The 14,285-nt window shown below is 50.7% G+C and overlaps 1 protein-coding gene across 1 annotated transcript; it reads right to left on the reverse strand.

The window, feature by feature from the left end:
• Window positions 1-10,748: 10,748 nt before the first annotated feature.
• On the reverse strand, window positions 10,749-14,080 carry PROX2 (prospero homeobox 2). The gene is given in 6 exon segments (XM_087746842.1): window positions 10,749-10,934; window positions 11,044-11,238; window positions 11,695-11,802; window positions 12,351-14,006; window positions 14,008-14,053; window positions 14,055-14,080. Coding segments are annotated over 6 exon segments (2,217 nt in total).
• Between the last annotated feature and the right edge of the window lie 205 nt (window positions 14,081-14,285).

Below are 14,285 nucleotides of genomic sequence, written 5' to 3' on the forward strand. Positions count from 1 at the left end.
TGACCTTCAGTGATAAATATTTCTCTATCACCTCCTTTGTCACTTTTGTCCAGTTCTGGCTTGAGAAGATTGTCTCAGTCCTGTGGATTTCCATTCTTCTCTTGTTCCTAAGCTAGACTTACAATGTGCTATGTTGAAGGAAAGGACTACCTGGAAGACTGGCACGATTTATGTTTTGCTAAATGCAAAAATGCTGACCATATCATGTTGTCACTTTGCACTCTGCTTTGGTAGTTTCTTGGATTCTGCATCTAAATCATAGTCTTGAACTTCATTTCAAAAGTCACAGTTGTCCAGAGAATTTCTCTCTCAAAGGCTGTTCTCCACTACATACTCTGATGCAGCAGCATCCAGTGCAGCCAGAGGTTTGGAGAAGAGCTCCTCAACAGTGTCTGTTACAGCTGAGAAATCTCATAGAGATTGTCTTTCTCAGGGAGTATTGCAAGATTTCTCTCTTCATTCAGACATTTCTTCTCCGTGTCTGGCCTTTTGGTGCTAAGTTCTGTAAATAAAAGTACGGGTGCCGTGTTCTTGTTCATAGACAGTTGTTTACCATTCCTAGTGAAACACAACTTCAGAAATACACGACTTATAAATCTGCACAATTGATGTGAGGTCCAGGGTTGGCGGTGAGGTGACTATGTTTTGCAGGATGTAATTTATATATGTTCTTCATCTGGGTGTTTTTATTGACAGAGGAATTGATTTCAAATGTCACTGCCTTGGAAAATACTCTTTCTGCAGCAGTTCTGTATCAGTCTCTTATTTAGATGAATGCTTTAGGTTGAGAATTTGGTATATTAGTTCTTCCAGTTTGGGAGAATTACCTTTTTAAGATAAAGATGTATAGCTTATCTCTTGTAGTACACATCGATTTTCCTTTTCTGGACGATGGTGGTGGTTCCTTTTATCTTAATTTGTCCTTGGCTACATCCATCAAGATGAGGGAAATCTGTTTTCAACAGTGGAAGCTACTTGTTAGCCTTGATGTACAGGAGAGACAAATAATCTACTCTCCTTGTGATAATTAACCTAATTGGGCATCTTTTTCTGCATTTTCTAGCACAGGTCATAAACAAATGTGTAATGCACCTCATATGTATATTATATAAAAAAAAAGTGTGATGCTGAAATCATTTTCCTTTACATTCAGTTCTCCAGCTGGATTAGTCCAGTCCAACAGGGATTTAAGACCTCCAGAGCCTTCTGCACTGCTATTTTTCAAGTTTCAGTCTTTGCTGTGATTATTTTTTTTTTTTCCTCTGTGTTTGTGTCAAGTTGTATAGACCTGGTGAGTACAGAGTTCGGTATAGCTGAATGTACAGATGGAGTCTCTGTATTGTAGAAACATTGTTAACTTTCTGTAATGTGTAGGTTGCTTTCTTTTTTTTTTTAATATTGCTGGTTTCATTGTTCCCTACCTTTGATACACCACCTGTGGAGAAGGAAGACCTCTGAAAATAATGGCGCTAAAATTGCATTGAGTTTGAAGTCATTAACGTTATTAAAATATTTTACAAATATGCACCTGGTCGGCATCTTCCCTGGCAAAGAGGATATAAATCAGCAGCAAAATCAAGACTGGGAATTTTGTAAAGTATAAAAGGGTAGAAATACATTGCAAAAAAGTAAGAATTGGAATTCAGCATTTAGTGTCAGATTCCTTTTTTTTGCTGACTTTCTAACTGTGATAAAAGACAAAGGCTTTGAAAATAGGATAATATGTTAAATGCTGCTTTTGGTGATCTCAGGGAGAAGAATGCTCAGTAGCATTTAGGCACCTTTTTTTTTTTTTTTTTACTTGCACTGTTATCAACTGGGATTTTTTTTATTTGGCTGTTTTTTTGCTGATGTCACTGTCAGGGAGTTTGGTTTATTTTAAGAGCAGTTTTGCCTTTGGAAGCAGCAGCCTACCTCCAGCAGCGTCACTGACATGTTGCCCTTGAACCCTATGCACACAGGGATTCCGTCCTGCGCCCGGGATGCGTCTGAGCCAAGCTCTGAACAGTTAATGTGGAGCAGATAAGCCCTGTTACCAGAGAGGGAATGGCACAAAGATGCATGTCGTCAGAGATGCTTCTCAGAAATCACCTTATACCTTCTCATAGACTAATTAACTTGATTTTTATCTAGGGGTTTACCCTCGTGAGTCAGTCCTCTTCCATTTTACAGATGGGCTGGGGGGATGCCACATCTTGATGTGGGATGGTGGATGAGTCACATGTAATTTTGAACTGTCTATGGTGTGGGTTCATGTTCTGGGGCGCACTGGATGTCCGAAGCTACGCTACAGTCGTATGTATTGATAACATACCTGTGTGCTAAATCTTAACAGTGCAGAACTGAGTTGTCATGGCAGGGGATTTTCGCAATGCTGCAGTTCTGTTTAAATGTCTTATGGGGAAAACAGACATTGGAGAGGCGTCTGCATAAAACCTTCCTCCCTGTTAATCTCAGTGCTCCTTTATTTGTACCAGGATTTAGGGCTATTGTATGTAGATCTTTCACATGTAGGGCCTGATTTTTGTTTTGTAACACCTTATTTACCTTGTCATTACTCCATTACTTTTATGGATTTCTGTTTTACACCTGCATGGCATCAGTTACGTCTACAATACTTGCATTTATCCTCTCCGCCTTCCTCTCCCCCAGCTCTCTTAATTGTTATTTTGTATGTCTGAGAATCCTTTCTCAACTTCAGCTTCCAGTGTGCGTTGTTGTGGCTTAGGCGTGGGGCTGTTCACTCTATGGTTTATTTCCAGTGGAAAAAGCCACTGAATGCTTGCAAACACGTGACCATTCAATAATGTACTGAATAAAGACAATTGAACTGACGCCAGAAGGCTTACAGGAGAAGCTTTGTGAGATGGTGAACCGAGTTTTGCAAACTGCTCAACTAGCAAGATCCTTGGATCACTGGAGCATGTTGGATGGGCGGCGAAAGGGCCAGTAAATTTTCAGAAAAGATTTTTGGGACATTACAGACGGCTTTCAGGTGATGTCAGTGCCATGCTCCCGAGGAACACCTTCCACACTGGTTCCAGCATCGTTTGCAAAGAGAGGAGCTACTCTGCAAAAAATTGCTACTGCCACTAGCTGCCGGAACACAACTTATGCTGAAAGAACAGCTGGGCGCCTCTGAGGCTGATGGTGGGCTGTGGTTGACGTAACAGGCCATCCGGTAGTATTAAGAGAGGTAAGGTCTTCCGATGGTAACTGCCAGTCTGCTGACTGACTGAGGCCTCCATACTCGCTGTGTGTTAAGAAACAGATCTTGAGAACGGTAGTAAGGCTGTTGCCACATAAGTGTTGGCCTGTGAGTCGTGACGCAGTCAAAAGCTAAACTTGGTTTTGCTTAACCAGTAAATTTGGGGGCAAATGGTCACAGATGGGGTGTGGGGATCTGAGTAAAGCAATACCATCAGGAGATGGTGGGCTTTACTATGAGTGTATTGATGCAGACAGACCATAGGTTTTTAGCAGGGAATAGGACAGCCACTGAGTGTGTAAATGAAAGAAATTGCCATCTTTTTGTTTGAATTGCACGGCACCATTATATGCAAACAAGCTTACAACAACTCGGGAGAAAGAGGATTCTGCAGTTTCGTCTCAGTTATTGGAGAGTTCACAGGGCAACAATGTCTTTGGCACCGAACTGATGGTCTGTGCCATTGCAATCCTCCCCACAGTAGCTGCTCAAGAAACACTGGTCCAGAGTTAACTCCTTCCAGCATCAGGTGGCCCCTTCTAAAAACTGAAATGCAATCATCTTTATGAGTAAACCTGGGATCTGCAAGGATTTTGTTTCCTGATTGGTGTGACTGTTCAAAAGCAAAAAGCATTGCTACTGGTTACAGTGCAGGTACGGAAGATGCTTACACAAGGAAATCGTATCGTGTTAATGGACACGTCTCCACTTAAGTGCTAACATATGGGTGAGTACGGTATTGTCACTCCTTTACGTTTCAATACATAATCAAAGCTCCATGAAGTTGCTGAAACAGAACATTTGTCACCAGATCAAACACTCCTGCCCTGGCTTGGCTTGGCTTGTTACCACCTTGGGAAGCCAAGATCCCATGAATACAGAGAACTTCACTGACTGGAGCATGACTGAGGTGTTTCCAACTTCCAACAAAGAGATTGCTCTGGTCTTTTAGATAACATTGCTCATTCAAAGTTTAGTCAGAAACGGAGGTGAGATTCCTTTCAAGCTCAGGGGTTAGAAATAGCTGCAGAATAAACGCTTCGTTTGAAGTTGTGGCGTGACGAAGAAAAACACAGTGAAGGGCTCTACCTGAGCTCTGGCAGCAGCGGTGACGCGGGGTGCTGCGCAGGGGCTTGCGCTATACCTGGGGGTTATTTAAGAGTCCACTGCCAAGTAAAAAGCCTCTGGTGTTCTGTGCTCGCTTGGAAATGCCATGCTGTGGGCACGGCCTTCCACAAAAGAAACAACAAACTGAAAAATACCTGGGCCAGCAGCTGTCAGAGCTGAGAAGATAGGGCTTTGCTGCTGCTTGGCATAATGCTCGCAGCTGCAGCCCGGGATATTTCTAAACATGAATGGATGATACTCTGCTTTGTAACGATTGCTCAAGAGAGGAGAGCACTGTGGCTTTTAAAAATACCGTTTCTACAGCATTATCTTTTTGTAACTGTAGCTACTGTTCCTGAAATGTTTTATTTAAAAACAGCCTTTGTAATTGTTTTTGTTTGAACACAGGTTGCACTGCCAGTTATAGACGCAGAGATGCGTAGGGCTGGCCTCGCTTTTCCCTTGAGCATGAATTCATAGTGTTTTCAAAAGTTGTCCTTATTTCTACTGTTTCTTACTCGCAGACCTGGAAATTAGAAATGGAAAACAATTACTTAAGCTGTTGAATATTCTGTGCTTGCATTCTGAGAACCAAATGAGGACAGGTTTTATATAGAGATGTATAGATCTGTATATACACATATATGTTGTCAGGTATTTTGTTTAGCTTTTTAAAATAATACAAAGTATTTTTTTATAATTTCTGTTCTTTGTGTAAAGCTATAGATGACCTATATGCGCTTTGGGAAATCCAGTAAAATATTTTCCTTGAAGTTTCAGGTTTTTTCTCTTGTATTTTTCATACTCCCAGCTTTTCACTTCACCACTTGCTTTTAGCTGCTTATTTTCCATGATTGCAATAAGACAAAAAGATTGATCCTGTCGGGTACAGGCTGGCACGCTTAAGAACACTTCTTGTTAATCTAGTAGAACAATTAGTGAGAAAATGATAAAAGCCTGAGCAATGAACACCAGCAGGGAAGCTGCCACGTTTGGCTCATGCCAATTGGACTTCATGCTGGGTCATTACGAGTTGCTTAGTAGGTAATGGGAAATAGCCACAGAAAGTGCCCATTTTATTGGAATAGCAAAACCAAGAATGGTGTTTGACCCTAATACACAAAATGAAAATTACTCTATGAACTTTTAATCAAAAGCCTAGTGCTAGAAAACAAATTACTAAATTTGGGAAGCCTATAGAAATACTGCAGAGACTGACGGTAGGTGTGATTGCTTACTGTAAATATGCTGAAAGCCCTCTCAAAAGTAGCAAATAGGACATTTCTCAAATTTTACATCTTTGTAATGTTTCTGTGTTCCCAAAAAAAAGTTGATCATGACATGGGACTTAATGACATGGGACTTCACCTGCCACATAGCCTGTACAGTTAGCTGAGAAGGAATTAGTATGTAAATATAGACTGTATCCTCACACGTGTTGAGTGTTGACCTAAATCTGCTTTTCCTTGAGATCCGTGGCACAGCTCTCACTGGCTTTGCTTGAATAGCCGTTCTCAAGCATTCTAGATCAGTCCTGCTTTTAAAAAAGGATTTACTACTTTGGTATTTATCTATGCATGAACACATGTGCTTGTTCTCTGGCAGCCTGCCTCCCATCTTCTCCCACCTCAGCTGTCTCCCCTCCAAGACCAGCATTACCCCCAGCCAGCCTGCTGGTTTGGGGTGGTGGAGGCAAGTCACCAGAGGCTGACTACCCTCTCACTCTTTTGTGCACCCTTGCTCAGAGTAAATATCTCCCTCGGAAGCCCCTGGGCTACACTGTGGCCTCCCCGTGCCTGCCTGCGCTGCCCTGCCTGGGCAGAGCTCCCTGTGAGACATCTCCCTTCTGCACCTGAGCTTCCAGGCTTGCGTTAGTGCTTGCACCCAAGCTGCTGCAGGCAGGCTGGTGAGCTGGGGCGCCCCAGAAGGGAGAGTGTAGCCCTGTTTGTGCGGCTCCATTGCCACTGTCTCATCAAAATGGGGCTTTTCATTGCATAAGTCAAGGGAGAACAGCTCAACTAGCTGCTCCTGTGAAGCTGGCACCTGGCACAGCCCCATTCCTCAGCTCCCATCCCCTGGTCCATGGCTCACGCTAATATATTCCGTGGTGTGCAAAAAGAAAAAGCTTTTGCTACCAGCTAGAGATGCCAGTCTGTCTTGAGGGACCCCACAGGGTGTTTTATCCTTGAGGCTGATCTCCACAATCTCTTCGTGCCTTCCCCTGGAGCGGCGCTGGGTCTGCAGCACAGCTCTGTGCACCAGAGGCAGAGGAAGGGGTGTCTTCTCCAGCTGAAAAGTGATGTCAGCTCTCTCAAACATGGTATTTGTACTGTAACCTGGATTAATCCATCCTTCCAATGCATATAATGGGACAGCAAATGTTGCTGAGATTTCATGAGCACGGGCCGCTGGCTCACCAGGGGACGCTTACCTGGAGAGAGCTGCCCTGATGCCAAATACACATCTGAGATGTGTAGTTGAGGGAAGATCCCTTTCAAGAACATCTGCTTGAGCTGGGAACCTCTAGGGCTGGTTCAGTCACTGCAGACAGGTCCAAGTCATTAGCAAGAGTAAAGAAAAAATGGAGATGTTTTATTGCTTGTCAGAGTTTCCTCCCAAGCTATTTTGGCACACGGCATGAGCATTCACTAGGAACTTCTTCAAGCTCTAATTATCTGTACATGAGTAATAAGGGCTCCTATGGTAAGTAATAACATAGATGAGTACATAAGGGCTCTCAGGGCCTCACCAGCTTAGTCAGCATGGTCACATCTCCCTCTTTCGGCTGCTACAGGACAGCAGCAGCCTGGAGGCAGAAAACAGCAATTTTTAGTGCTTAGTGGTCTTTGCTGCTTGTTTAGCTGTGTGGACAGGGTGCATTGCTGCGGATGGGTTATGAATGCGATTGGAAGTGTAAAAGGATAGCCCCGAGGAATTGTTCCCAAAGGATACAGTTATGGGTGGCTGTGGGCTTTTTGCATATACCACAGGAATTTGGATAGAAGGAAGGAAAGGATTTTTTTTTTTTTTTTAAAGATGAAACCCAGTCAGCAGTAGGTGAGTGTGCTACCCGCATTGCTTCCTCGGGTAATGGTGAAGCAAGAGCCCACCCAAGCCTGGTGGTCACGACCGTAACCACTGCGTGGGCAGCGACTCTCCCTTCTCCCCCCAGCCCTCCAAGCAGACAGACTTTGTCTGTAGAAATCTCTCTGTGACAGGCACCTATTAGTCTTTGATTAAAAATTAGTTGCTATATCTTGGGCACTGCTAGAATGTAAATGAAACTACACACCATACCTTGCACAGCACAACCAGTGAAACCCTAATTTCTTGAGAATTCACACCCTAGTTCCCTAATGCTTCAGGCTCCATCGCCCCTAGAGCAACCCCAGCAGCCGTGCTGCCTTCTCCATATCCAGCGCTCCTGCGACCTAAATGGAGCGAAGGCAGCGTGAGCCCCCCTTCCTTCTCTGCCAGCCAGCTGCTGCTTTCCAAGGCTCTCGCAGGAGCACGGGGCTGTGATTCAGCTCACCCCACTTCAGCATGGTGCGGCAGAGCGGTGCCTGCCTAGGTGCAGCCCCCCTGGCTCCGGCAGCTGAGCACCCCCGGAGCAGGCAGCTGCACCCCAGGCTCCCCAGACAGGAGCTCTGCTAGCAGAGGGAGCATGGAGTGACCGAAAGGCGGGTAGGTGCTCCCTCTGCATCCCTGACACCTCTGTGCTCTCTGTCACACTTGGCTGAAGGTGAACAGGGGGTTGAAAAGCTGCTGGGGACGATGCCAGCCAGATAAATGCCCTGTAGGCTTGTGTCCTTCGCAGTGTCTCTCTAGCCCTGCTTTGTTTTTTCCTGTTTCTGTTGGATGGAAAGTCTGCCCCGGCAGAATTCAACCCATGGATACAAGTGGCGAGGCCTCAACACAGGCAGAGGATAACTGATGTGAGATGCTGTTTGTTGTGGTCATGCTGGTCCACGTTTCGCAAAAGCCACTGTAAAACACAGCTCTGTAGTTCCCGCTTCCTTGCAGCTATATGGCAAACACTGGAGCAAAATTACTGCTCCAGATACTAGGTCCAATCCTGTTCAACATCTTCCTTAACGATTGGGTTGTGGAGTCTCCCTCCTTGGAGATATTCAAAAGCCATCTGGACATGGTCCTGGGCAACTGGCTCTCGGTGGCCCTGTTTGAGCAGGGGGTTGGGCCAGATGACCTCCAGAGGTCCCTGCCAACCTCAGCCACTCCATGACTCTCTGATTTGGGGCATTGCCTTGCCCTCAGCCCCCCATCTGCCGCTTTACTGACACCCACGAACTTGCATGTTAGCAGAGGAAGCAAGAAGCTGCTCCCCCGGGGACTCTCTGTAAAAGGGCTTTGTTCCAGCAGGATGCCTTCCGTAAACCTGTACCTTACGTCCCCTAACTGTTTAGCTATGGCCAAAAGAATTTACTAACCCCTTCCCTGAGCCAGGCCATCATTTCTTTTTCCAGCAGTGTCGGTTTTGCCTAACCAATGCATTACTGAAGCTCTGAGGTAGTTATTGCCTGCAGGAACAGTGCCACCGGCAGCGCTTCTCAGATGCTGTCCACTTGAGTCTGGCACCTATGAGCTTTGGGAGGTGCCTCCGTCTGCTTCCAGCCCCCCCTTCCTGATCCTCCCGACAAGTTGCACTTCAGAGCAGACTGACACCGAGGCATTGGGGTGAGGGTGCGGGTTTAATCGAGCATGTTGGTTAGTGGGGGTGCTCGGCCCCGCAGGGATGCCGGCAGGAGGATTAAGCCCTTTTGCTGCAGTATTATTCTTTTCCCAGCAAAAGGCAAGAAATTCCCAGGGTAACACTTTAGAGCAGAAGTTATCAAATAGGTCTCTAGACATGTAAAGGGGTAACTTAAACTACGCATTTATTTAAAAGTGGATTGAGTAAATTTGATGTTGGGGTTGTAAAATATACAAACCTCCAGAAATGAACATACAAACAGGAGCAGGAAATCTGGCTAGCCGCACTCGCGATGGGGGGAACCACTGTAAAACAGTCCCTATTGCGGAGACCCCATCCTGCCCTCATGTTATCACACGCTTCCTTACCCCTGCAGACGCACTGCCTGCGGATCGCCCCATGCGCTCCTCTGATGCTGGAGCTGTGATTTTCCTCTCCTGTGTCACTTGCTGTGCTCTAGTACCCAGCTGGCACCTTGCAGCACATTCAACATCTTGACCTCCTCCCAACCCTCTTCTCCCCGAGTGTTTTGCACAGGGATGTCGGTGCTCATCCACAGTTCCACACCGCTGCCCTCCCAGAGCCCTCCTGTCATGCCTCTCCCCGGACTTGCCTCCTCTTCACAGCCTTTCCCTCCCCACTGCTGCTTCCGCCAGGACAAGAGAGCCCTTAACACAAAATGCTTTGCCATGCTCCATCAGGTGGAAAATGGGCAACTGAGTCCTGGTCACAGGGAAAAGAAATCTCCTTGGGTTTACACCCCTACAGCAATGGGGCTGCAGACCTCATGGCCGAGCTCCTCACCGGCTTGTGTTAAAACCCACAGGCACCAACAGGTCCCAGATAACGTGCTCCTCTTTCACCATGGGCAGGTTGCAGAGCAGAGATGTTTGGGGCAGTTTTGCCAGCAGAAGCATGGTGTAAGGGGACGCGGGTGGGTGTTTAACATGGCACCCTCCTCCCAGGCAATGGGCTGATGGGGGCTAGTTGCAGGGCACCCTGCTCTCCTCCAGCATCACGGGTAACACTGCTGGTGAGCGGTCGCTCCTGGGCTGCTTCCACCAGCACGCACTCACCTGCTTGGCCACAGCGCGCAGCTGCACGGGGGGCTCTTGCCAAACAGCGCAGGGGAGGCAGGGGGGAGTGTTGTTCATGCTGGCTACAACAAACACTGGTTTTACATCTCCCAGACAGGGTCAACAAGCCCCATGGGGTGCTTGAAATGCTGGAATTCACCAGCTGTTTTCTTTGGACACTGGCGTGTTGTATCTGGACAGAAACTGAGGCGTGCTGTTGGACCGGGCTCATCCACTGGTCTGCTGTGCCAAGAAAACTTTGCCCGCTGCTAGGACCTCTGCCTGCTTTATAAACAGAAAGGCTCTTTGCCCTGATCTGTGGCCCTCTGGAGAAGAGAAGGAAGACAGCTCACCCAGGGTCACTGGGAGAGCTGGGGCAGGGCGATTTTCCAGGCTTCAACCTGATGGCTTCATCTCCATCCCTCCCCTCCAAGGGTCTCTGGCAGGACCTCACCAGCTTTGAGCAGGGGAATAAAACACATAGCACAAAATCCCAGCACCTCAGGCAAGTGATAGACCTCACCCAAGGAGCTGTCTTACAGGCCAGAGAGAAAATACTCAGAATAACAGATGCTGTACAGAGTGCCCGTGAGGTGCTTCGCGCGTGGTGGCTGCACACAGAACCCGGGGCTGCTTTCACAGAGACTCAGCTGCGGAGCAGTTCCTGGGAGCAGCTGGCGGCTTTGAATCCTTCCGGGATGTCGCTGTCCAGTTTGGAAATGATTTTGTAAATGGGTTTCTTCCAGGAGGGGTCAGCATCCTTGCCCACCCTGACGGCGCTGAAGAACTCCCGCAGCGTCAGGCTGGCCACCTCCAGGAACCGCCCTGGCACCTGCGGTGAGACGGGCATCAGCCCTTGGCACCACCGGGTTCCCAGCTTCCCCTCACCTTGGCAAACCACATCGCCCCACCACCCCTGCCCCCCGGCTCCCCCCCCTCACCTCGAAGTCGTTCCCCTTGTTATAGTGCATGTTGAGGGCGCGGAAAAGCTCCGAGTCCCGGGAGACCCGGAGGGTGCCAGCGTCCACGACGCCCTCCAGCAGGGCCTGACGGGCAAACTTCTCCACCTGGATGTAGTAAAACTCACGGAAGTTGCTGAACCACTTGATGAGTTGGGAGGTGATGCAGCGGCTGAACTGCCAGGGGGGAGAGCCGGAGGACAGGCGTCATGCCAGCCCGGAGCCCCACGACCCACGAGCCCCCGCAAGCCCAGCCACACACTGCTGGCCTGGCCCCAAACCCAGCCCCGCCCCAGGGGTGCAAAAACACCAGCCAGGACCGTGGCATGGGGGTGTCTGCGATGCCTCTCCCCGCTGAGATTTGGATCCCAGCCGCCCTGCGGTGGGGAGGCACGTTTGCGATGTGCTTTAATCCCAACGCCTTGATTGCACAGAGCGAAGACCTGGCAGCCCAGGCCTGTTGCAGCCCTGAGCACCCGCTCCAGGGCAGCCCGTGCTGAAGTGGGTGCTCCTGCCAGTGAGGCAGGGGGACACGAGAGCATCTCCTTCCCCGCGGTTCCCCAGCGAGGCAGGCTGGGTGCCACGCGGCATGGGAGCCCTGCCTGGCACCAGCACCAGGTGCTACCATTTTACCTGCACGTCGAGGAAATAGGTCTTCAGCAGAGTGGAGCTGGGGTAGCGGGTGAAGAAAAACATCAGCTTGGCCTTCTTCAGGTGGCCGGGGGTCAGCGCCTCCTGCATCTGCCTCGGGGTCAAGGAAAGCCTGCATGCAGCTGGGCACATCCCTGAGCACTGGCCCTGGCATGCACATGCCTGGTGCCCGCAATAACCCCTCCCCACAGCCTGGCAGCAGGGTGAAGGGGGTTCATCCCTGGCTGGGCACCCACTGGCTTTTCCCTTCGGCATCCCCAGGGAAGCTGCCACTCCCCACGGCACTTCCCAGGCCGGTGGGAACAGGGATTTCCATGAGACACCTGTTCCTGGCATAGGATGATGGACCGCCAGGATGGCCTAAGAACTGGCTTGGGAGCTCCTGACTTCTACCCCCAGCTATGCTACAGCATCTACCCAATGCTGAGGCACAGCAGTGCCCCTCCACGGCTCAGGACCCCTTTCCTGCCCATCCCTTTTTATCTCCCTGTGGAGCAGCGGGGACCCTGGCCCTGGGGGGACCGGCAGGAGCTGTGCCAAGCTGTGACTCTGGAGGACAAGGGGAGCACACCGAAACTCAGGGACCTCTCTAGCTCCGGCTGAGCCCACGGACCTCTCCAGCTGCCCCCAAAGGATACATGGGTGGAGGCGAAGGGTGCCCCATCCATTGCAGCCTGCACCTCCCTGTGGCCATCCCTGCCAGCCGGCAGCAGCGCCAGGCTCTCCATGGCAGCAGGGCTCAGGGGCAGGGGATGCTGCTGCTGCTTCTGCTGTCTGACGACTGATGACCTCAGTTTGATGGTTCCCCAGTGCAAGTCGAGGGGCTCTGAAGGACCTCTCTCCGGAGCAGAGGGGGTGCCGCGAGAGCCGCTGCCCCAGAGGCCGTGCTCGCCATAGCCCAGCAGCTGGCTCAGCAGCTGGCTGTCCTGGACGGGGGCAGCCGAGCCCAGCGAATAACCCACTCTGGGTACCTGAGAGGGTTCTCTGACCCCCTTTGAACTGAAGGAGCCAGCGTGAGAGCCTGGGCTCTTCCCCACAGCTCCTGACAGGGCCTCAGCCTGGGGTGAGCCCAGTGAGCCCGGTGCGTTCATGGGAGATGGCTTAGCAAGTGACTTTCTGCATTTACCAGCAGCAAAATGCTCTCTCCTGGCATCTGGCCCTGGCACCGGGAGGCTGCAATGCTGCTGCAGGAGGTGGCTGGCTGCCTTCGGCCAGATGGTCTTCAGGACAGAATCCACCACCCGGGACGTCACCCCGGCCAGCTCGTGCTTCAGCGCCTGCGAGAGGACTCTTGCTGCCGAGGACAGGCCACCTGTGTTGCCTCTGTCCTCATCCTCCTCCGGCCCATGCAGCTCCAGGTCGCTCCTCCAGAGAGGCGCTTGGTGCAGATCGCTGGTGGCAGTGGCACTGTCCTTGTCCGGTCTGTCTCCAGGCTTGCCAGGCAGTGGATGCACTTTCTCAGCACCTTCCTGGGTTTGGGCAGCATCCCCAGAGTCACAGACCTGGGAAAACTTCTCCTGAAGCTGCCTCAGCTGCTGCTCTAGAAAGCAGAGCTGCTCCTTCAGCTGCTGGCAGCCCTCGGCATGGGGGCTGCCCCCCACGGGGGCCACTCGCCCGGCCGCCCCTGTGCCCTGCTGGGGCGCCCTCGGCTTCCTCTTGCTCTCCCAGGGCATCTTGCCACCCCTCTCCCTCTCGTGCCCAAAAGCGGCCTCCAGGCTTGTGCCAAATGCCTGAGGGGTTGGTGGGAGGCTCATGCCTTGGATGATGCTCTCCACCCTGGCCCGCTTGGCTCGTAGGTGCTGGTTGGAGAGCTGGTCCTGTAGGTGCTGGTCGGAGAGCTGGTCCCTGTTGCCAGCACAGGGCACGGGAGCCGGGGCATGGGTCCTGGGGAAAGCCAGGCCCTGCACTCCTTCTCCGGGAGATGCACCACGCTCGTAGTCCTGAGGCAGGGCCACTGCCTGAGAGGAAGGGAAAAGGATGGTGGGATCCAGGCTTCTGCCAGCCATCGGGTGGCTTAGGAGTTGTGATATCAAGGACGCACTGGGGGAAGGCAAGAGAGAGTGGGTCTGGAAACAGGTCTCCGACTTCAGCCCCTGGCCGTGCCCTGAAGTGGCACGGTCTCTGTCCGGCTCAGAGCCAGTCTTGCCATCCATCGCCTCTTCTTCCTGCCTGGACACCGAAGAGCTGACCTTCAGCCGGTTGGGGATCATTTCCCATGACAGACTGGCAGGCTTCCCAGGTGTTTGATGTTTCAGCCTGCTAGCAGTGTGGAGCTGGAGAAAGGGCAAGACACATCAGTGGAGCGGACCTCATAGAGCAGCTGTCCATGCACATGGCCAGGATTTTTCCTCCCAGATTTCCAGGGCATCCCTGCTCCCCTGCAAAACCTATTTCACCAGGGAATGACCCAGGCAGAAACCTCCAGGCACTGCAAAACCCGTGAGCAGGCTGTCGGGTGTCGCATGACAGCAGCAATGCCATGGACACTGTCACAGCTCCCACCTACCAGCCAGGCATTCATCGTGCCCAGACTACATTTCACATGGTTTGGGCCCTGGATGTGCCTGGCAGTG

Source organism: Nipponia nippon, unplaced genomic scaffold, assembly GCF_047370975.1.
Source record: "Nipponia nippon isolate SJK-2023a ecotype South Korea unplaced genomic scaffold, ASM4737097v1 scaffold_11, whole genome shotgun sequence".
In the NCBI taxonomy this organism is placed as follows: Eukaryota; Metazoa; Chordata; class Aves; order Pelecaniformes; family Threskiornithidae; genus Nipponia; species Nipponia nippon.